At 34.7% G+C, this 15,337-nt stretch overlaps 1 protein-coding gene across 7 annotated transcripts in view; it reads right to left on the bottom strand.

The window, feature by feature from the left end:
- RNGTT (RNA guanylyltransferase and 5'-phosphatase) overlaps nucleotides 1-15,337 on the bottom strand; it is a 247,508-nt gene that overhangs the window by 155,214 nt on the left and 76,957 nt on the right. For 6 of the 7 annotated variants that reach the window (XM_053664811.1, XM_053664810.1, XM_053664809.1 and 3 more), the window contains one exon: nucleotides 9,846-10,010. The exons of the other annotated variant lie outside the window; for it this stretch is intronic. In XM_053664811.1, the coding sequence (XP_053520786.1) occupies nucleotides 9,846-10,010 (165 nt within the window). The remainder of the gene's footprint in view (nucleotides 1-9,845; nucleotides 10,011-15,337) is intronic. 7 annotated transcript variants of the gene reach the window in all.

Genomic DNA, 15,337 nt, shown 5'->3' with positions numbered 1-15,337 from the left:
CCTAAATGAAAGAACAGATCAAAACCCCAGAAAAACAACTGAGCAATGAAGAGATAGACAACCTATCAGATGCAGAGTTCAAAACACTGGTAATCATGGTGTTTACCATGAAGAAATGATTGAGTATGGTCACAAAATAAAGAAAAAAGTGAAGGCTATGAAAAGTGAAATAAAGAAAAATGTACAGGGAACCAACAGTGACAGGAAGGAAACCAGGGCTCAAATTAATGATCTGGAACAAAGGGAAGCAATAAACATCCAACCAGAACAGAATGAAAGAACAAGAATTCAAAAAAATGAGGAGAGGCTTAGGAACCTCTGGGACAACTTTAAACATTCCAACATCTGAATCATAGGGGTACCAGAAAGAGTAAAGGAAGAGCAAGAAATCAAAAATGTATTGAAAAAATAATGAATGAGAACTTTCAGAACCTAGCAAAGGAAATAGACTTCCAGGAAGTCCAAGAAGCTCAGAGAGTCCCAAAGAAGTTGGACTCAAGGAAGCATACACCAAAGCACATCATAATTACATTACCCAAGATTAAAGATAAGAAGAGAATCTAAAAAACAACAAAAGAAAAGAAGACAAAGGAATTCCCATCAGACTATCAGCTGATTTCTTAAAAGAAACCTTTTAAGAAAGATTTCCAGCAAGAAGGGGCTGGAAAGAAGTATTCAAAGTCATGAAAGGAAAGGACCTACATCCAAGATTACTCTATCCAGCAAAGCTAACATTTAGAATGGGAGGGCAGATAAAGTGCTCCCCAGGTAAGGTCAACTTAAAGGAGTCCATCATCACCAAGCCCTTATTATATGAAATGTTAAAGGAATTTATCAAAGGAAAAAAAGATCAAAACTATGAACAGTAAAATGACAACAAATTCACAACTATCAACAACTGAACCTAAAGAAGAAAAAAAACAAAAATAAACTAAGCAAACTAGAACAGGAACAGAATCACAGAAATGGAGATCACATGGAGGGTCAGCGGCAGCGAGGGGAAGAGGGAAGAATGGGGGAAAAGATACTGGGAATAAGAAGCTTAAATGGTAGGTACAAAATAGACAGAGAGAGGTTAAGAATAGTATGGAAAATGGAGAAGCCAAAGAACTTGTATGTACGACTCATGGACATGAACTAAGGCGGGGCAGGGGTGGGGGGGTGCCAAGAGAAGGGAAATAAAGGAGAGAAAAAAATGGGACTATTGTAATAACATAATCAATAAAATATACTTAAAAAAATAACTGATTCAAGTACAAGGGGCATTTAATAACCACATCTTTTTTGAAAATGTACTTGATTTAGCACTGTAGTTAAAGATGGTATATACTTCACCCCCCTTTTTTAAATCCAAATATGTATATTGATTTTAGAGAGAGTAAGAGATAGAGGGAAAAGGAGAGAGAAACACTGATGAAAGAAAAAAACATTGATCAGTTGTTTCCCCTACGTGCACCAACTGGGAATTGAACCGGCAACCTAGGTACACTCTGACCAAAGATCAAACCTGCACCCTCTTGGTAGACAAGATGCCACTCAACCAACTGGAGCCATCAGGTCAAGGCTATACTTTACTCCTTTTAACCAGAGACACCAATAAAATTACAGGAATGAAACTGATCCAGAACAATAAAAAATATTTGGAGGACCATCAGAAGATGATAAAGATTTCAATAAATTTCTGAAATACAAAGAATAGAAACCTGCTGACGGACAAACCATAACAAAGGAGGAAATATCACTGAAAGAGAGGAGAGAGCTGACCATCAGTAAAGTGACAGCTGAGGGGAACAACCCTGAAACTTCTAGGCCACCAAACAAGAGCAATAAGGATTAAGCATCAATTACCTACTACATTTGGAGATTCCTGCCATCTAAAAAAGTATGTCCTGATGAACGGCTTGGGACATTTTGACTTGAAATACTAGCTAGTAATGCTTACAATTTCCTTCATCTAACAATAGCAAAATAAATTCCAACAACATACAGGAATAAGTGTCACAGGGAAAATGAGCTGTTAATACTGTTTAAATTTCTATAGTCAAAAGTAAATTGTATGATATAAAAGAACTTAACTTCATCTCTAAGAAAAATCATAAACCTGCCCACTGCTTTGATCAAATTCAAGGCTTTCAAATTACTGTCTTGAAATTGCAGCTTTCTCCTTCTCCTCCTGGAAATCACATCTAAGCAACAAGGGAAGATTTTTTGTGTGATTTTTTATCAAAGAGACTTTTTAAGTAACCCCAGATTTCTGTTTAACTCAGAGGTAAATATAATCTTCAGACTCTGAAAACCCAGAAACCTCAAGAAAAAGAGGTCTAACAAAACTTCAGAGGACAGCTGGAAAGTGAACAAAAATACACTCCCCAGATGTAAACGGCTTGCCCTTAAGTGTAAAAAGCTAATTTCAATGTTTGAAACACTGAGTGCAAAAATCAGGATGAAAGGGCTGGGAACAGAGCACTTCAGCTCCTGGACTAGTTTGGAGCAACAGATTCGGCAAGTCTACTTAAAAGAATCACATAGAAAAGGCACACTGCCTAGAGCAATCCTGGTTCTACAGCGAAGTGAAGCTTTTCTTAGCATAATCTAACATACCACTCCCCACACCCCCCTCAAGTAGCAACCTTGTGCAAATAACTGACCGGGAATGTCTAATTTACTTAAAAAATGAGTAATATTAATTTAAGAGAACTAACATGACATTGATACAAAAATACCAAATAAAAAGGGAGAAACACATACTAACAGAGAGCAGACTTGGCAGAAAAATACTGCCGTACAAAGGATGAAAATTATTACCAAACACCTTTACATGACTTTAAAAATATAATTCTCATTGTTATAAAGAAAAACAACAAAGCAATAATGTAAAGATTTAAGGAAAAAGATGGAATAACAAATGTTATCTTATTCAAGATAAAGGTAACATAACAAAGCACAGGAAAAGTTTAAGGGAAAAAATGATCACCACGCAGAAATGAAGGCACAAAAGAGGATATTATTTAAAGGACCCAATAAAATGAAGTGAAATGAAGGAAAAAGAATTTTAAAGGACCAGGGCATCAATATTAGATTTAGAGCAGAGATTCTCAAAGTAATCCCTAGACCAGCAGTTTCACTCAGTTATTTGGGAGAAATTGCAAATTTTCAAGCTACCACAGACCTACCAAAATGAGAAATCTGGGAGTAAAACTCAACAATCTTTTTTTAACAAGCCCTCTAAATAATTCTGATGTACAATGAGAAGTTTGAGAACATCTGCTTTGGAAGGTGGAAAAAGGGATGTAGTATGAGCATAGTCAGAATGCCCAAAGAAGGAAACCAAACAATATAACATTACAAATATTTAAAGATACTAGTCAAGAAAACTTCAAACCTGAATCTACATATTAAAATGGCATAAGTGTCACACTAAACTGACCTAGCAAAGTCAACTCCAAGACATACCAAGTAAATTACTGAACTCTAAAGATGAAGAAATATCTTTTGAGCAAAGAGACAAAAAGGGCAAGTTAATTAAAATGGGGGTTGGGGGGACTTCGCAACAACATCAAGTGGCAGAAGACAGTGAGCGGAACGACACTCACAGGTTCAGTGTGAGCCAAGGACTTTATATCCCTCAAAAAACCCCTTCAAAAGTAAAGGTAATAAGCAAATATTTTCAAACATGAAAGAATTAAGGGACCACTGTTCTCATGAAGTATTCTTGAGAAAACTACTAAGAGATAAACTTCAGCCATGCAAAAAATAGCTGAGAAATTTATGGGAAAGGACTACCCTTCTAAACCATTAAAGAGTACTTAACTGTGAGAGACAAAGAGAGGGACACACAAAATCATCTACCCTAAAAATGTAAAATATAAATAAAAATTGAGAGGAGAAAGGATAAGCTGGGAGTCCAAGTTTCTAATTTAATGCTAATAAATCGGTAGCATATAAGCATATTGATCAAGAAAGTAATATTCACTAAAAAGTAAGAGTAGAGAAATAGGAGTAAAAGAGAGAGGGTGAAAACATATGCCACTTATAGCACTCATAGATAAACATGTAATAGGTGATATATAAAGAAATACAGAACTGAAGATATTATATAAAAATATAATTATGAACCGAATGACCAGAGTGAAAATACAGACCATGCAAAAACATCAGAAAACTACAAACACACTGCATTCACACACATTTCAACATCAGAATGAAAGATTTATGTTTAACTCTAATATAGAAATAGAACATAATGACAGTATTGATACCCAATATATCCGCTAAATGGATAAATGTAAGTGGAATAAATCACTTTAAAAAATACGTTATACATATGTCCACATAAGAACTTGCATTCAAATGTTTATAGCAGCATTATCTATCATAACCAAAAAGTGGAAATAAATCAAATGTCCATCAATTAAAGAATGGATAAACAAAATATACTGAAGTATTGTTTATCCATAAAAAGGAATGAAATACTGATTTATACTACAAAGCAGATGAGTCTTAACAACATTAGGCCACATGAAAGAAACCAGTCACGAAACACCGCGTATTGTATGATTCCATTTCTATGAAATGTCTAGTATAGGCAAATCGAAATAGACAGAAAATAGACTGGGGGCTCTCAACAGCTAGGGGTTTGGGGAAGTGTGAGGAATGGTTGCTACTGGGTACAGTTTCTTTTGGAGGTGATTAAAATGTTCTGCAATTGATTGTAGTAACAGTTGCACAACTCTGTGTACTGAACTGAATTCAATAAGATTATACATTTTAAAGATTTTATTTTTACAGAGATAAGGAAAGGGAGAAGGAGAGAAACATCACTGTGTGGTTGCCTCTCATGTCCCCCCTACTGGGGACCTGGCCTGAAACCCAGGCATGTGCCCTAACTGGGAGTTGAATGGGCAACCCTTTGCTTTGCAAGTCTGGTGCTCAATCCACTAAGCTACACCAGCCAGGGCAAATTATACATTTTAATAGGTAAATTGTATGATATACAATTACATCTCAATAAAGTTGTTTAAAACTTTAACAATACAGTTACAGTGCGGATCACAAAATACTCTGCTATATACAAAGCACATTCTTAATATAATTCAAAAAAACATAAATTGTAAAATGGACAAAGCCAAATACAAAAAAACAGGACTCACAATATTAGTTACAGTATTAGAAGTCAAGACAATAAAAGACAAAATAAGTCAATAAAGAATAGTTTATAAATCTAAGAAATATAAATCCAAATGAATAAATAAGACCTATAAATTTATTACCACCAAAAAACATGAGTATTAATGAAGAAACTTTAGAAGGCATTATAATTAAACAGAAACTAGTTTTAGGAAGCTTTGATTCAATATCCTTAGTCTAGGACAAATCTACTGAGCCCAAAATAAATATGAATACAAAAAACTAAAACAAAACATAATTAGTAAAGCAAATATGCCTGACATATATCAAAATCTTTACCAAGAGAAATTTAAAATATTATTCGAAGTGCTTGAACAGAACAAAAATTGATGAAACCTTATAAGTTCCAAAATAAGGAGAAAAAGATAATATTCCTTCATTTCAGCAAAGTAAAATTTAATATTAATAACAAATTCAGAAAATAAAAAGGCCCTTCCATTATGAAACTTCAAAACTCTGAGAAATGTGAAAAAGACAAAAACAAGTATCCCCATAACTATTACTACAACTTAAAACTGTCCTGTGTGTAACTCAATCAGATGACAGAAAATTAATTTATAAAAATCTAAAGAGTTAAACTCTATTTATATTTAATATGACTGAATATGCCTAGAAAGTCCAAGTGAATCAACTAAAAAGTTTATAATAAACAATAACAAAATGCAGCAAGGCAGTTGGAGAAATAAAGTTATTATACCAAAATCAACAGCTTTTGAGTTTAAAAATTCATCTTATATTTTTAAAAATCTGCAAAAGTCCTACAGCTGACATCACATTTAATAGTAAAAAACAAAACCCTGTCCAAAGATGGGGAACAAACCAGGCTATTCGCTCTCATTACTTGTATTCCACATTACATGAAAGAGAGGTGTCTAGCCAGTGCAAAAGAAGGAAAAGGCATTCAAATTGAAAAGATAAAGTAAAAGTGCCCTTTGTTTGCAGTAGACACGGCTGTCTACGCAAAAAACATCTGACAGAATTTACAAAAAGTTGTAGAAATGAGTGAGTGTTTCACAAGATAAAAGATTAATATATAGAAATTCAAAGTATTACTATATTACTAATAATTAGAGGTTAACTTTTTTAAATACTATTTACAACTATGAAAAACTATTTAATAAATCTTTAAAAAGTCAGATGAGTAAAATTTGTGTTTACAACTATGAAAATTTCTTAGAGAAAATTTTAAAAAGAGATATACCAGGTTGATAAATAAGAAAATGTGACATTGATAGGATGTCAATTCTCCACCTAATTGATCTATGTATTCAATGAAACTTCAACCCATATCTCAGCAAGCTTTTTTTTGTAGAAAATGACAACTGATTCTAAAATTCATATGAAAACGTAAAGAACTAGAACAGCCAAAACAACTTTTTTAGAAAAATACAGAAGATAGAGGAAGAGAAGGTAGCTGTTACACACACTTGCTCCTAGAACCAAACTGGAATTCCAACTAAAATACAGAGCAATCAATTTGAATAACCAACTACAGACTAGCTAAGAAGTCTTACAACCAAGCATTTGCAGAGGAAGCCACATCAAGACTGGTAGGAAGGGCAGAGACACAAAAAGGCCTGGCCTGCTCCCAAGGGCTGCAGGTCAGGTTCCAGAGGGATATCTCAGCTGCAAAAGCTACCCCTGAGAAGTGTGGGGTCTCAACTCTAAGTCAGGCTCCCAGTCCAGAGCCCCTAAGCCAGGACGAGGTGCCCACCTAACATCTGGTTGTAAAAATCAGCCGGAATTCTGGCCACCAGGGCGAGACATAGGTCTGCTAGAGACCACAGTGCCTTCTTAAAGAGCCAACACACAAAATCTCAGCCACTCATCCTGGGTTGCAGCAGAGGGAGACTGAGGTTTATGGCTCTAGGAAGAGAGCTGAGGAGATGGCCCCTAGACAAACTAAAACCACAATGCAGTATCATCTCACACCTGTCAAAACGGCTGTAAAATCAATAAATCAATCAACAAGTGCTGGTGAGGATGTAGAGAAAACGAAACCTTCTGCACTGTTGGTGGGAATGCAGACTGGTGCAGCCACTGTGGAAAGCAGTAGGCAGATACCTCAAAAAATTAAAAATGGAACTCCCTTTTGATCCAGCTAACCAAAGAAACTCAAAACACTAATTTGAAAGAATATATGCAACCCTATGTTCATTCCAGCATTATTTACAATAACCAAGATCTGGAAACAGCCCACATGTCCATCAGTAGATGAGTAGATAAAAAAGCTGTGGGACATTTACACAATGGAATACTACTGAGCCATAAAAAAATAATAATAATAATTCTTTAAATCTTTTTAAAATCTTCACCCAAGGATAAGTTTCTTGATTTTAGAGAGAGAGGAAGGCAGGGGAGAGAGAGAGAGAGAGAAACATCAACTGGTTGCCTCCCACACATGCCCCAAATGGGGATCAAACCCACAAGCCAAGTATGTGACCTGACCAGGATTGAACCTGCAACCTTTTATGGTATATGAAATGACATTCCAACCAACTGAGCCATGTGTTCAGGGCAAAAAACAAATAATTCTATTTTAATTGGCCTTCAAACTGGAAATGCAAATAAAACTGTAATTTGAGAAACTGATACTTGGTATTATGATTTTAGATGCTCTATTATAACTATGTACATTCAGTTAAACACTAAACAACTTATTATCCCTGTACTCTATTTGATGGATCAAATTACACAAAAGGAAAAGCTTAACAAAACTATACTAACAATCCTAAAATCAAATCTATCCTAAAAATTTTATAATATACAAAATATATATTTTCTATTAGATATAGAAATATAGAATATATATTTTCTATATATAGAAAATAGAAATGAAATTCTATTTTCTATGAAAAAGTATGTATTTTTCCATAGTTGCCAATTATTTAAAACCACATAAAACTTGGCTTCCCTTATAAAATGATATTCCCTGATAAATGCTTTATCATTCATAACATCACTACTTACCATCCCCATTAGCAAAGATAAAAAATAATAAGAATCTCTAGAGCAATAATCTGCCAACTGCAGCCACTACCCTATAGCTGGTGCTACTACAGTCTTCCCCTCTGGACCAACTCTGCTGCACAATGTGCTTTTCTTTTACATACTACAACCAAAAACAATTTCAAGAGAAATTGAGAACAAAAATAACAATGAGAACTGAAAAGAAGAGAAGAGGAGACAAGTAGTTAAAATCCTAAATAACAAAACTTAAAAAAAAAAATCCTACGGTTTTTAAAGGGGGTTATATAAGCTATGTATAAAGAGAGAAAATTACAATCATCATGTTCTTCCAGTGAAAAAACACATTAAAAGTTGTTCAATACAACTGCCTCAGATCCCTAAAGAACAATTCTCATAGTCGACCACTGCCAAATATTTCTAAGAAGCACTGATTTGACGAATGAAACTATCCTAAGACACATTTTCTTAAGTACTGAACTTTGATGTATGACAGCACAAGCTGTCAAATCAGTTTTTTAAAAAACGAATGCAAACTGACACAATTTGGCTTTTGCCCAAATTTACACTGTATTTATTTATAATTTAGGAAATATTTCTAGACTACACAGCTCCAATTAGCAGATTTCCACCAAGGGTGTGGCCCACATTAACTGGAGATGTTATCCTTACCCTACCAATTGGGCAGAGCGTAGAAGTGCATGGGCTCTTTTATTTAAGCGCCCCTATCATATACCTGCTGCCAAAACAGGCACAAAAGGCAAGCAGTGAATGAACTGTGGGAAGATCAAAGTTGCAGAAGTCAGCCAACAGTCCCATGCCAAGCAGCAGTTATGCAAAATATTAATGAAAAAGGCATAATTTTATACTTGTTTCTTCTTCTCTATATATTTATATACTACGTATTGAGAACAAAAAGGCTCAGTATGCTGGAATTACTGCCAATATTGTATCTAAGGACAAACACCAAACTGAGTGGACATGAGTAGAAACAGGTAAAATACAACAAAAACTTACATTGTCTGACACATGAGGTTAACATCAGAAAGGAGATTAAAACATAACTGCATATGTTGCTGTATTTCCTATACTATTCTATCATAACCCCTCCTCCAAAAATATAATAATTTCATGGTGCATCTTTACTATCAAATACTATGCAGCACCCAAAAAATAATGTGGCAAATCTCTATGCACTGACACGGAAATATTTCTAAGCTACACTGTTAAAGTAAAAAAACCAACAGTCCCAGAATATTTAATATGATGTATTTTAAGTGTCCCAAAAAGAGAAATAAAATAAAAGAAAACCTTCCATGTCTGTATGTATATACATATATAAGTAAGTGGTTTTTTAAATAAGACTATGTTTTAATACTGTTGGCCTTTAGAAGGCCTAACAAGTTACTTTCACTTAAATAACTCTATAATGCTTAGAGCTTTGTAAAAAAAATGTAATATAGATCATAACAGCTATGAATCAAAAACTATTATGAGAAATAAGGAAGCAACCTAGCTTAAGCTTCCATCATTGAGAATCTTACTAAAGAGAAGACTGTACATGTTTGTCCAAAATAGTACCATAGTTAAGAAATTTCTGGAAAAATCAAGACAATTAAGCAGAAAAATATTCATATTCCTCTTACAAGCTGAACTAGGATACATTATAAGTATTATTTAGAAAATATTACCTTTCTTGAAGTAGAAATGTCAAAAAATGGCTTATTTCTGACACTAAATGGTTCCTGTGTTTTGTCAATGAGCCCAGCCTTCATTTTTTCATGTCGAGGATTTATTATTTCTCGTTCTATACACTGAAGACGAACATTAAAGTCACAATCTCCAACAGGCTGTGCCTAAATTAAATGAGACAATTATTTAAATTTCAACTCCAAAAACTGCTTTTTCAGCATATATTATCTAGGCTTTCGCTCTGTACATAGGATTCTGCGCAAACAGCATCCTTTGGAGCTGTCCAATACACAAGAGCCTGCACAACCACATATGCCAAACCTGAAAATGAACTTCACTAATGATGGAAGCACACCTCAACATGAAATACACACACAGTTATTTATTTCAAAATTATAAATGCATAAAATAATATGGGAACGTGGTGCAAATCTAATATAAACTGTTCCAAAATTTTTACTCCTGAATTAAAGTATTAATATACTCACTAATCATTTTTATTATTTTTATGAATTGGTAAAATTAAATAAATTTATAAAATCTGTATAAAATCTAAAATCCACATAATTCTGAAAAGTATAAGCAAATAGCACACCAAAATAAACAACACCATCACCTATGGTTTTTGTTGTTTAAAGTGCTAACACTTTACCAGCATCAATAATCAGAAGATATTTATTTGACAAATACATCCTCAACTCTGAAAACTAGAATAGAACAAAGTTTATTTAATCTATTCCATTCCACAGTTATAAAAAAAAGTTCTCCCTCATATGTATATATACAATATATATACTATATGGCATACATACACTGTACATATGGTTTAAACCATGAAATAAAAAGTACATGTAAGCTTCTGTATCAGTTGAGGGTAGGAGTCTGCGGTATCCTAATGTTATACACAAATATACTTAACACATCAACTGGGTGACAGTCATCATCCACATTAACAGCACCACTTCAATGGAACATCAGGAACCCCTCCTTCTTTATGTTGCAACTGGGCTCCCTTCTATGCATTTTTCACTTTCCTTCCTCTTCTCTAATCTATAATACTCAACCTAACATTCATCCAAGCAAATGTTTACAAAGGGGTGGCAGCATATGCTTAAGCTGAAAACATTAAATACCCACAAGGATGATATTTTACCTCAATTTTGAAGGGATGACAATTTTTGAATCTCAGTAAAGAAAAAGGAGCAAGACAAAGTAACCAAGAGCTAGCTATGCTATAGAATAAGTTCCCTTTACATGAAGGCATGTAACTATAAAGGGTATTTATTGAGGAAATGCTAATAAATAACCACTTGGTCTACGTCTAATGTTTTCCATGTCACCTACACATCATCAAAAAGTTAAAAAACCTAAAATGTTCAGTTTATTTATTAGGCCGATTAGATTAATCCAGACCCCCATAAAATTAAAGTGAAATCAGCAAACTCTTTTTTTAAGAAAATTAAGTCTAACAATTGTTAAAAAATATTAGTCTAAATTCCCTTCTAATACATTTTGCTTTAAAATATACATAAATTCACCAACACAAGAATATATATACAAGTTTTATCTTCAAATCTATCCTGCCTACTGTAAAGGAAGCTCTTGGTAGGTAGGTGTTGAATCGGTCAGAACGGACTACAAAAGTACCCACTAACTACTAACCGGCCTTCCTGTTTCAAATTCTTTCTCACTTCAAAACACTATTTATGCTGCCACTACACTTATCTTTCAAAATAATGAAAGTATCATTACCATAACTAAACCCTTCAATAGTGTCCTATTACAAACAGAACTAAGCTAAAATGCTTACTTGAGTAAACCAGCCCCCTACTCACCCACCCCTTCTCACTTCCTACTATGTACCACATATCACCACACATCAAGGAGGCTAACAACCATCTAATTTTGCTGATCTACAAGACTCAATCCTTCAAAAGTAATCTGTGTCACTTTCTCTGTAAGCAATTCCATGCTTAATGACTCAACTATACCCAGGGTGAGATGGAATACTTTCATCTATCTGTTACTTCTCATATATTTCTGTATCTCTCATATACCTTTGCTGTTACGTATTTACTGACATTTATGTTCTCATCCATAAAACCAATAGTCTATGAATTTTTTTTATTTTGTATCCAATTTAAACACATATCCTAACAAATTATATAATATATGCATATTAACTTCTAATAAATTGCATACATGTACAACTATGACGTTATAAAACAGATAAAAATCAAATGAATATATAAAAAATAAACAACAGTTCTCCCATTTTCTTCTCAACCCCAATGAACTGCTGTTGTGTAAGTGGCCTTCTTTGGAGGCCAATGCATTAAATTACAAATTCCTTGAAGGCAAGATATTGTGTCTTATTCATTTGTGTTCAATACCTAGAACAATACTTGACTTTATCATAGGTGATCAAGGAAATTCTACCTGGATAAAAGAATACACTAAGAAACTAAAAAGTTTTTAACTATTTTTATTACATGTTCATAATAGTGACCTTAATTTGGTGATTCAAAATAAACAAAGTAGTTAATCATCAATGAAAGTTCCACAGTAAATTAAAGAATAAAATATATTATGCTTTCAATTATAAATATATCCTACCATCAGAAATGTAAAAAACATGCCTTTAAAATCAATGAAATATGGTAAAAGCCACTCAACAAGTATTTGTTGAATGAATGATTATAGACTTACCAATGAAAAGCACAATTTAACCTTTTTACAGCAAAATATGAACGAATTTCTTAAACAAAACAACTGCACAAACTTTGAGTTCTAATAAGTATGATTTCACTAAAATGGATAACTTTGTGGCTGTATGGATACTAATTTAGATACAATATTGTTTGCCACATTTATATCCAAGAAAGTATTAGAATAAAAAAAAATATGGGACTTCGACCAAGATGGAGGCATAGGTGGAAGCACTGTGCCTTCTCGCACAACCAAGTTTAAAAAAACAAAGTTTTAGCAACAAAAACCCAGCCAAACCACAGAAAATTGAACTATAGGGAAGTCTGACAACAACAAATCCTTCGGCCAAACTGGTAAGAGGGGCAGAGCCAGCAGCAGAGCCAGGTAGGGCAGAAAAAATCGACCAGACCAACCCAGGAGCGCCAGCAGCCGTGGCCGCATCCCAGGTGTGGAGTAGCGGGTAGACCCACTGAGGGTGCAAGGTGGTGGACCCACTGAGGGCTGACCACAGTCACAGATTTGTGCGCAGATAAACTGGTGAAGGAGCGAGCACTGAGATGGACCGTGCAGGCCCCAGTGGCGGGAAGCAGCAGAGGGGACCGCCATAGTCCCTCTCTGAGTCCGCCCCCACATACAGCGTCACAAACCAGCGACCTGGGTGGCCTTGCCCTGGTGAACACTTAAGGCTCCGCTCCTCATAAGTAACAGGCACAAATAGATCAAACCATGGCTCAAGAAGAACTCAGAGCCCCGGAGCCCATAAGGCTAAGCAATGAAGAAATAGCCAAACTTTCAGATGCACAGTTCAAAACACTGGTGATCAGGTTGATTTTAGTCACAAATTAGAAGAACATATGAAGGTTAAACTATTTGAAATTAAGGGAAATGCTCAGGAAACCAACAGTAATGGAAAAAAAACTGGGACTCAAATCAAAGGAGTGGACCAGAAGGAGGAAAAGAATGACCAAACAGAAAAATATGAACAAACAAGAATTCAAAAAAAGGAGGAGAGGCTTAGGAACCTCCAGGACATCTTTAAAAGTTCCAACATCCGAATTATAGGGATACCAGAAGGGGAAGAGGAACACCCATAAGTAGAAACCTTAATTGAACAAATAATAAAGGAGGATTTTCCCAATCTTGCAAAGGAAATAGACTTCCAGGAAATCCAGGAAGCTCAGAGAGTCCCAAAGAACTTGGACCCAAGAAGAAACACACCAAGGCACATCATCATTACATTAGCCATGTAATGAAGGAGATTAAAATGAAGGAGAGAATTCTAGAAGCAGCAAGAGATAAGGGGACAGTCACCTACAAAGGAGTTCCCATCAGACTGTCAGCGGGTTTTTCAAGAGACCTTATAGGCAAGAAGGGGCTGGAAAGAGGTATTCCAAGTCATGAAAACCAAAGACTTACAACCAAGATTACTCTAGCCAGCAAAGCTTTCATTTAGAATGGAAGGACAGATAAAGTGCTTCTCAGATAAGATCAAATTCAAGGAGTTCATCATCACCAAGCCCTTATTATATGAAACGTTAAAGGGACTTATTTAAGAAAAAGAAGATAAAAAAGATGAACAGTGAAAGGACAGCAAACACACAGTTATTAACAACCACACCTAAAACAAAAGCAGGCTAAAAGGACAGCTAGATCAGGAGTCAACCATAGAAATGAAGATCACATGGAGGGTTAGCAACAGGGGAGTGGGAGGAGGAGAAGGGGGGAGAAGGTACAGAAAATAAGTAGCATAGACGGTAGGTAGAAAATAGATAGGGGGAGGGTGTGCAGGGTGGAGGGGAATGAAGGGGGGAAACAGAACAACTGTAATGGCATAATCAATAAAATATATTTTAAAAAAAGAATAAAGAAAATATAACAATTCCTAAACACTAAAAAGAAAAAGATTGGCAACCAAATAGAAAAATTAAAAGATCATTTGAACCTGCAATCATTTTTCACAAAAGAAAAGTCCAAACAAGTAAAAACAAACATACAAAATATACTTAACTTCCTTAGTAATTAGGGACAAGCAAGTGAAAACAAGATATTTCACACATAGCCATGTGGCCAAAATTACATATGTAATAACACCAACTGTTTTAAATTGGTACAGTCACTTCTGAAAGGAATTTAGCTATGCAGCTAATAAAGCTTAAGTTGCCAATTTATTTAGAACCTCCATGTTGTAGGAATGAGGCACTGGACTTTTTCAGCACTTCCTAGGTGATTATATCCCAGGAATAAGAATTGTCCTACAGAAACTTTGACACATGCTGAGAAGAAAAATATATAAAACTGTTCAATACAACAGTAGTTCAACAGCAAAATATGGAAACCCAAATGTCAATCAATAGGGGAAAAAGTCCATACATTTATATAATATAATATCAACAGTAATGAAAATGAATGAACTAAACCTACAAAATCATTTGGAGCAAGTGTTGGGGACCACAGTATAGTACAATGACATTTAGAAGCCCTGCAAAAGAACACCACATCTATTTTACAGACATACACTGGTAGTAAAGGTATCGAAAACATTCATGGGGGATAATAAACACCAAAGTCAGGGTAGAAGCTGCTGTTTCTGGATAAGAGGTTCAAGGATAAGATGACAGAGGTGTGCACAGTAAACTTCTACTAGATTTGTAATCATTTATTTCCTTCTTACCAAAAAGAAGTGGAGTAAAAATGACAAGCTTCAACTAATCTGGTGGTCAGTACATAAGTATTCCTTATATTATTCTCTATACTTTTATGTATGCCAAATTTTTTTTCTAAA

This window comes from Artibeus jamaicensis, unplaced genomic scaffold (assembly GCF_021234435.1).
Source record: "Artibeus jamaicensis isolate MK-2021 breed Jamaican fruit bat unplaced genomic scaffold, CSHL_Jam_final contig_387, whole genome shotgun sequence".
Lineage (NCBI taxonomy): Eukaryota > Metazoa > Chordata > Mammalia > Chiroptera > Phyllostomidae > Artibeus > Artibeus jamaicensis.
The sequence above is the reverse complement of the archived record's forward strand: the minus strand, read 5'-3'. Positions and strand labels throughout refer to the sequence as shown.